At 52.7% G+C, this 8837-nt stretch overlaps 2 protein-coding genes across 2 annotated transcripts; one reads left to right on the top strand and one right to left on the bottom strand.

Annotated features, from left to right (window-relative positions):
• Positions 1 to 454: 454 nt before the first annotated feature.
• LOC109774636 (mitogen-activated protein kinase kinase kinase 18-like) lies at positions 455 to 1693 on the bottom strand. Its single transcript, XM_020333381.2, has one exon. The coding sequence runs from the start codon at positions 1691 to 1693 to the stop codon at positions 455 to 457; it is 1239 nt and encodes a 412-aa protein (XP_020188970.2).
• A 171-nt stretch (positions 1694 to 1864) lies between these two features.
• LOC109774634 (UDP-glycosyltransferase 73E1) lies at positions 1865 to 4008 on the top strand. The gene has a single exon (XM_020333379.4). It carries the CDS (start codon positions 2443 to 2445, stop codon positions 3919 to 3921), a length of 1479 nt encoding a protein of 492 aa, XP_020188968.1. The 5' UTR covers positions 1865 to 2442; the 3' UTR covers positions 3922 to 4008.
• The last annotated feature ends 4829 nt before the right edge of the window (positions 4009 to 8837 follow it).

The raw sequence follows: 8837 nt of genomic DNA on the forward strand, positions 1-8837 counted from the left end.
GCGATGCGACCGGCCGCAATTTTGGCCGGCGCACCGGCGCCTATCAGTGGCCTAGTTTATCCTGGTTGCAACTTCGCGGCGGAGGTAGGCAAAAGATCCATGAGAAAATCATGAAAATCTGAGGGAGACAACAACTATTTTCCTCTCAATCTAAGCCTTCTACTTAAAAAACATTCTTCACAATTATATCAAAGCTGGGGGCGCCATTGAACAGCTCTAGGAGAATGCATGCGTTCTGAGATCACTACGCATCACTCCTATAGCTACTGACCCTACGCTTCACACACCCTGCCTTGTACAGTATCACTGAAGAGCTCGGCTGCTGCTGCTGCTGCTCTGTACTACAAAATCTCGAGGACTGCCTAACGACATCATCGGCCGACATTTCGCGACGATCGCCGATCCAGCCTCCGTTTCGAGTCCTTATTTGACTGAACACGCTAAAATCCATCAATTAACAGCTGCAGACTTCGATCCAGCCTTGTTCGTGCTCCCAGTCGGGCAACGGCAGGCCGGTGCACGCCAATTCCCTGATCCTGCCGACCGGGCTATTCGACGACATGCCCTCCACGTCGTCATCGTCGTCGTCGGGCTCAAAGTCTGACTCCCAAAGTGCCGCGTCCAGCGTGCTCGTCGGAGACTCCCATGTACGCTTCTTCACCGCTTCCTCCTCTTTCTTGATTGGCGTTGCCAGTGCCACGAATGGGTGCTCTAGGAGCTGCGCCGCCGTGGCACGGTCAGAGGCGCGCCTCCGCAAGCACCGGCCCAGGAAGTCCTTAGCCTCCGGCGAGAGCCACTGTGGCACCTCCGGTAGGGCGTCGGTGAACCCGATTCGGTGCAGCACGGCGAGCACGTTATCATCCGCGTCTCCCCACGGGACGCGACCGCCCGTGGCCATCTCGAGGACGGTGCACCCCAGCGCCCACACGTCCGCCGGGGGACCCTGCTCCTCCCCGCGCGCCACCTCGGGTGCCATGAACCTCGGCGTGCCGCCGAACGGCCGCTTTGTATCACCCACCGCCCTCGCGCAGCCAAAGTCGGCGAGCTTGGCCCGCCCGTCGGCGCCGACCACCACGTTCCTTCCCTTGACGTCCCCGTGCACCATGAGCTTCTCGTGGAGGTAATCCAGCCCCCTCAGCACGTCCGCCGCGTAAGCCCTTACGGCGCCTTCCTCGAGCCCGCGCCGCTGGTGACAACCTCCGTCGTCCCTTGCCGCCGCCGCCACGTCGGCGAGTGATCCGCCGGGCGCGAACTCCAGCAGCAGGTGATCCAGCGCCCCGATCGAGCGGAACCCTAGGCACTTGACGACGTGCGGGGAGGATAGGCCGGACATGATGCCCCATTCGCGACGCAGCTGCGCGGCATCCCCGGCAGCCGCCGACTTCACGACGAAGAGCTCCCCAGAGGCCGCGTCTTCCGCGAGAGATACAGCAGCTCCGGACGCGCCTTGGCAGAGCGGGCGGAGCAGCGTCCAGCCGCTGCCCCCGTTGGTCGGTGCAGCCATTGCTAGCTTTCTCCCGGCGTCGGTGGTGTGGTTCATGTTTGTGTGTTGGGAATGCCACCCAGTGGTACGTCGATCGGTCTGGTGCGGAAGGTATTCATAGCGGGAAGCTGGCATGCAGGCAGGCAGGCAATCTGCATGCGGTGTGAAAGGGGGCAGGGTAGGTAGCGCGTGGCGATAGCTCATTGACATGTGGGCCAGTATGGCCGGTTGGGAAGTTTAGCAACGTGGAGCTTATTTAGGAAGGGAACACAAGTTTAACCAGGTTTTCCTTCCATATTTTTGAACACAGTGCAGAGGTTTTCCTTCCATATGCATGTTGTGCAGGCAGGGAAAACTAGCGGGTAAATGGAACGCGTGTTTTTTCGTGTGTGTAAACTTCGAGTTTAATAGGAATCAAACGTGCCAAATGTGGAGAACACGATTAGGGTTTTGGTTAGTCATCCACCTGTTGAGTCTATATATGGTGAAACAAGTGCCAGCAGGGAAAGTAGAAGCGAGAAACAACGAGGACACAAGATGTAGACCACATTATTCCTCCTTTCAACAGCGGAATAGTACCGACAAGCGAGTGGTGCCGGTCACTTCGCATCCTGATTGAAACGGCCAAAGAAGCTTCTCTCCACGCATGCGTCATCACAGAATAACGCCTGGCACAAACGCTAGCTACTTCGGTGCTTTCCGGTGTCCACCAGAGCCCGGCACCGAGCCGTGGCTACCTCCTGCTCCTCCAGTTGGCGGCCAATCCCATCCGCGCGCTAATGCACGTCGTCGTCGCAACGAAATGCTCTCCGCGTTTGCCGCCGAGGTACTTGTCCACTTGTGGTTCTTGCCAAGGCCTGCACTGCACCTCGAGATGCTTCTTTGGCATTAACCTCCGACGGGTACATATATGACATGCCTGGCTGAGCAGCTGTGGCACAGCCGGCAGCCCAACGGACATGGACATGGCGCCGCCGCTACACTTCGTGCTGGTGCCGCTCCTTGCGCAGGGCCACGTGATCCCCACGGTGGACCTGGCGCGGCTCATCGCCGGGCGCGGCGGCACGCGCGTCACCGTTGTCCTGACGCCCGTCAACGCCGCGCGCAACAGAGCCGCCCTGGAGCACGCCCGCCGCGCGGGGCTCGCCGTCGACTTCGCCGAGCTCGACTTCCCGTCGGCCGCGGCGGGCCTGCCAGAGGGCTGCGAGAGCCACGACATGGTCGGTGACCTGTCGCATATCAAGCTTTTCTACGACGCCATGTGGCTGCTCGCGGGCCCGCTCGAGGCGTACCTCCGCGCGCTGCCGCGGCGGCCTGACTGCCTGGTCGCCGACACCTGCAACCCGTGGACGGCGGAAATCGCTCGACGGCTCGGCATCCCACGGTTCGTGTTCCACGGTCCGTCCGCGTTCTTCCTCCTCGCGGCGCATAACCTGGCCAAGCACGGTGTGCGCGACCGCGCCTCCGGCGAGTTCGAGCCGTTCGAGGTGCCCAACTTCCCGGTGCGCACGGTCGTGAACAAGGCGATGTCGCTCGGGTTCTTCCAGTGGCCAGGGCTGGAGGCGCAACGGCGCGAGACGCTCGATGCCGAGGCCACCGCCGACGGCTTCGTCGTCAACACGTGCGCGGCCTTCGAAGGCGCGTTCGTCGAGGGCTACGCGGGGGCGCTCGACCGAAAGGTGTGGGCGGTCGGACCACTCTGCCTCCTAGACTCCGACAGCGAGACGACGGCCGGGAGAGGCGATCGCGCGGCCATGGACGCGGGCCGTATCAGCTCCTGGCTCGACGCGAGGCCTCCACGATCCGTGCTCTACGTCAGCTTCGGCAGCATCGCCCGCTTGTTGCCGCCGCAGGTCGCCGAGCTCGCCGCCGGGCTGGAGGCGTCGGAGAGGCCGTTCGTCTGGGTGGCCAAGGAGGGCGACGACGTGGACGCCGGATTCGACGCGCGGGTGGAGTGCCGCGGCCTGGTCATCCGTGGGTGGGCACCGCAGATGACCATCCTGTCGCACCCGGCGGTGGGCGGCTTCTTGACGCACTGTGGCTGGAACTCCACGCTGGAGTCTCTTTCCAATGGCGTGCCGCTTCTGACCTGGCCTCACTTTGCTGACCAGTTCCTGAACGAGAAGTTAGTCGTCGACGTGCTTGGCGCTGGTGTCCGTGTCGGTGTGAAGGTGCCGTCGACCCACGTATTCCTGGACCCTGAGACACCGGCAGTGCAGGTTTGGGCAGACGATGTCGTAAGGACGGTGGCCAAGCTGATGGACGACGGGGCGGCAGTGCGGGCAAAGGCAATGGAGCTCGCAGCGAAGGCGAGGGAGTCCATGGCAAAAGGCGGGTCCTCGGACAGTGACCTGGTGGGCATGATTCAGCATCTCGCAGAGCTTGCGAATAATGAAAAGGATGAAGTTGTGTCTAATACAAGTGTGGGTAGGTCTTAATCATTGAGACTTAACCAAATCTCAGTCAAGTGACATAATATTTAAGAAAGAAAAAAGAAAAGGCAAAAAAAGAAATTTTTGCATGTATCTCGAAGAACTTACACTAGTAGAAAACTGGGCTTTGGTCACAGGGCAATATTCACATTAGTCCCGGTTCAATCACGAACCGGGACTAATGCGAGCATTGGTCCCGGTTCGTGCGGCCAGGGGCCTGCCGGGCCTCGTGGGGGCATTGGTCCCGGTTCGTCCGGCCCCTTTGGACCCGGTTGGTGGGACAAATCGGGACCAATGGGCCACGCTCCTGGCCCACCACCCTTTAGTCCCGGTTCATACCACAAACCGGGACTAAAGGGCTGGTCCTAGTTGCGGCCAGTGTTTAGTCCCACCTCGCCAACCGAAGGGCGCTCACACCAGTTTATAAGCCCGTCCCTCTCTGCCTTGTTGAGCTCCTCTCAAAATGAAAATAGATGCCCTTATACAGAGAATTTGACCTAAATTCACGGTAAATTTCTTTGAATTTCATAGAAATTTATTATGAATTTAGGTTGAATTTTCTCTATAGGCGTATCTATGTTCATTTTTTATAGTAAATAAAATAAATAAACCTTAATAAAATAAATAAACCTTAATAAAATAAACTATAGTAACTAAAATAAATAAACCTTAATAAATTAAATAAAAATAGCAGCAGTAAAATAAATAAAAATAGCAGCAGTAAAATAAATAAAAATAAAATAATTAAAGTAAAATACATAAGAAATTAGAAATAAAATAAATAAGTTTTTTGTTGTAAGTAGAAACAAAACAAAACAAATAAAGCAAAAGAGAAAACAAAAAACAGAGAAAAAAAATTATGCCACCTACTGGGCCACCACGGCCTGAATACGACTTGAAACCCATCAGTGGGCCAGGATTCAGGCCCGCAGAAGGCCCGGTAGGCCCCACAGGCAAAGAGAACGGTTAGGCCCGAAAGCCTGCAGTTGAGAGGAGCGCGAGAGGGTGGGCGCAGCAGCGCTTATAAACCACTCTCGAGCCCTCTCAACTAGCGAGGTGGGACTAAACTTTTGACGCGGGGCAGCACAAGGCCTTTGGTCTCGGTTGGTGCCACCAAACGGGACTAAAGGGGGCATTGGTCCCGGTTCGTGGCACCAACCGGGACCAAAGGCCTTTAGTCCCGGTTGGTGCCACGAACCGGGACCAAAGAGTTCCCTATATATACCCATCGCCACAGCAGAGCACTCCAGAGTGCTCTGTTTTTTCTGGCCGGCGAGGGGAGGGCATTTGGGTGCTCTAGCTCACCTCCTATGCACATGAGGTGTTCGATGAAATGTCTGAGCCACACTAGTTAATCTTTCTCCTCTCGAAACTCGACCTCCGAGCTCCATTTTCCCCGAGATTTGTCTAGGTTTAGCGGTCCGTCACGTCCCGTCCCCGTCTTCACCGCCGTCGATCGCCCGCGCCGATCTCGTCGCCAGCACCACCGTGGTGAGCCTCTTGTTCTTATCTTCTTTCTGAAAGGAAAAAATTCTTACTTTAGATAGTTACTTGTCTAATTTTGTTACTTTTATTATTCCTTCTTATTACATAGTGCGATGGTTTTGGTATCCGCCCCCGTCGGCCCTCATCCTGTCTATGATTCGGATGTGGTATATATTATCTTTTTATAACTATTTGGTTCATTTATTGTTTATGACAAATATACCGACCAACGTGACATAGATTTTATTTATCTAGGAGGTGGTTGAACCGGAAATTCTAACCGACCCTATTGTCGAGAGGTTAAATTTAGTTGAAGAAGAAAACAATTACTTGAAGGAAAAAATAAAAAAAATTGAGGAGGAGAAGATGATATTGGAGTTGCATGTTGCGGATGTCGTCGATGATCACAAGATCAAGATGGATGCAATGCGCTTGAAGATTAGAAAGATTAGAAAATATGCCATTCATACCGAGGCTTGGTATCATTATGTCGTTGGATCAATTGTTACCTTGGTTGCGATTATGATCGCATTTGTTTTCGCATTGAAATGTTTTACATAGTTTCAATGTATGGTTTAATTAATTAGATGCTCTGGAGAGCTATATATATGTTGTTAGATGAGAACTATGTATGTACTTTGGTTTAATGTGATGATGAACTTCTATTAATTTGGTCACTTAATTATCTATTCATGATGTTCTGTAATGGTTTTTGACACACTTAATTATATATAATGCACGCAGATGAACCGGCAATGGATGTACGGTGACAGACACACCTCCGAGTACATTAAGGGCGTGCATGATTTTCTCGAAGTGGCTGAGGCAAACAAGCAGAATGGTTTTATGTGTTGTCCATGCCCTATATGTGGGAATACGAAGTCTTACTCTGACCGGAAAATCCTTCACACCCACCTGCTTTACAAGGGTTTCATGCCACACTATAATGTTTGGACGAGGCACGGAGAAATAGGGGTTATGATGGAAGACGGCAAAGAAGAAGAGGACGATGACAACTATGTGCCCCCTGAATACGGTGATGCTGCAACGGGGGAAGCTGCTGAAGATCAAGAGGAACCAGACGATGTGCCCAATGATGCTGCAAGGGGGGAAGCTGCTGAAGATCAAGAGGAACCAGTGCCCGATGATGATGATCTCCGCCGGGTCATTGTCGATGCAAGGACGCAATGCGAAAGTCAAAAGGAGAAGCTGAAGTTCGATCGCATGTTAGAGGATCACAAAAAAGGGTTGTACCCCAATTGCGAAGATGGCAACACAAAGCTCGGTACCGTACTGGAATTGCTGCAGTGGAAGGCAGAGAATGCTGTGCCTGACAAAGGATTTGAGAAGCTATTGAAAATATTGAAGAAGAAGCTTCCAAAGGATAACGAATTGCCCGACAGTACATACGCAGCAAAGAAGGTCGTATGCCCTCTAGGATTGGAGGTGCAGAAGATACATGCATGCCCTAATGACTGCATCCTCTACCGCGGTGCGTACAAGGATCTGAACGCATGCCCAGTATGCGGTGCATTGCGGTATAAGATCAGACGAGATGACCCTGGTGATGTTGACGGCCAGCCCCCTAGGAAGAGGGTTCCTGCGAAGGTGATGCGGTATGCTCCTATAATACCACGGTTGAAACATCTGTTCAGAAACGAAGAGCATGCCAAGTTGATGCGATGGCACAGTGAAGACCGTAAGAAATACGGGAAGTTGAGAGCACCCGCTGACGGGTCGCAGTGGAGAAAAATCAAGAGAAAGTACTGGGCTGAGTTTGCAGCTGACCCAAGGAACGTATGGTTTGGTTTAAGCACGGATGGCATTAATCCTTTCGGGGAGCAGAGCAGCAATCACAGCACCTGGCCCGTGACTCTATGTATGTATAACCTTCCTCCTTGGATGTGCATGAAGCGGAAGTTCATTATGATGCCAGTTCTCATCCAAGGCCCTAAGCAACCCGGCAACGACATTGATGTGTACCTAAGGCCATTAGTTGAAGAACTTTTACAGCTGTGGAATGGAAACGGTGTACGTACGTGGGATGAGTACAAACAGGAGGAATTTAACCTGCACGCGTTGCTGTTTGTAACCATCAACGATTGGCCCGCTCTCAGTAACCTTTCAGGACAGACAAACAAGGGATACCACGCATGCACGCACTGTTTAGATGACACTGAAAGTATATACCTGGACAAATGCAGGAAGAATGTGTACCTGGGCCATCGTCGATTTCTTCCGACCAACCATCAATGTCGAAAGAAAGGCAAGCATTTCAAAGGCGAGGCAGATCACCGGAAGAAGCCCGCCATGCGTACCGGTGATCACGTACTTGCTATGGTCAATGATTTACATGTAATCTTTGGAAAGGGTCCCGGCGGACTAGCTGTTCCGAATGACGCTGAGGGACATGCACCCATGTGGAAGAAGAAATCTATATTTTGGGACCTACCCTACTGGAAAGAGCTAGAGGTCCGCTCTTCAATCGACGTGATGCACATGACGAAGAACCTTTGCGTGAACCTGCTAGGCTTCTTGGGCGTGTATGGGAAGACAAAAGATACACCTGAGGCACGGGAGGACCTGCAACGTTTGCACGAAAAAGACAGCATGCCTCCGAAGCAGTATGAAGGTCCTGCCAGCTACGCTCTTACGAAAGAAGAGAAAGAAATCTTCTTTGAATGCCTGCTCAGTATGAAGGTCCCGACTGGCTTCTCGTCGAATATAAAGGGAGTAATAAATATGCCAGAGAAAAAGTTTCAGAACCTAAAGTCTCATGACTACCACGTGATTATGACGCAACTGCTTCCGGTTGCATTGAGGGGGCTTCTACCGGAAAACGTCCGATTAGCTATTGTGAAGCTATGTGCATTCCTCAATGCAATCTCTCAGAAGGTGATCGATCCAGAAATCATACCAAGGCTAAGGAGTGATGTGGCGCAATGTCTTGTCAGTTTTGAGCTGGTGTTCCCACCATCCTTCTTCAATATCATGACGCACGTCCTAGTTCATCTAGTCGACGAGATTGTCATTCTGGGGCCCGTATTTCTACACAATATGTTCCCCTTTGATAGGTTCATGGGAGTCCTAAAGAAATATGTCCGTAACCGCGCTAGGCCATCAAACAGAGGATGTCATTGGGTTTTGTGTTGACTTCATTCCTGGCCTTAAGAAGATAGGTCTCCCTAAATCGCGGTATGAGGGGAGACTGACTGGAAAAGGCACGCTTGGAGGGGACTCAATAATATGCAGGGACGGATATTCTTGGTCTCAAGCACACTACACAGTTCTACAGAACTCTACCTTGGTGACCCCGTATGTCGATGAACACAAGAACAGTCTGCGCTCCAAACACCCGGAGCAGTGTAACGACTGGATTACATGTGAACACATCAGGACTTTCAGTAGTTGGTTGGAAACACGTCTCAGAGGTGACA

Source organism: Aegilops tauschii, chromosome 1, assembly GCF_002575655.3.
Source record: "Aegilops tauschii subsp. strangulata cultivar AL8/78 chromosome 1, Aet v6.0, whole genome shotgun sequence".
Taxonomy (NCBI): Eukaryota; Viridiplantae; Streptophyta; class Magnoliopsida; order Poales; family Poaceae; genus Aegilops; species Aegilops tauschii.

What these genes read in the sequence shown, in the direction of transcription:
- LOC109774636 (XM_020333381.2), bottom strand. Translation starts at nt 1,693, where the DNA reads ATGTCAATGAGCTATCGCCACGCGCTACCTACCCTGCCCCCTTTCACA.
- LOC109774634 (XM_020333379.4), top strand. Translation starts at nt 2,443, where the DNA reads ATGGACATGGCGCCGCCGCTACACTTCGTGCTGGTGCCGCTCCTTGCG.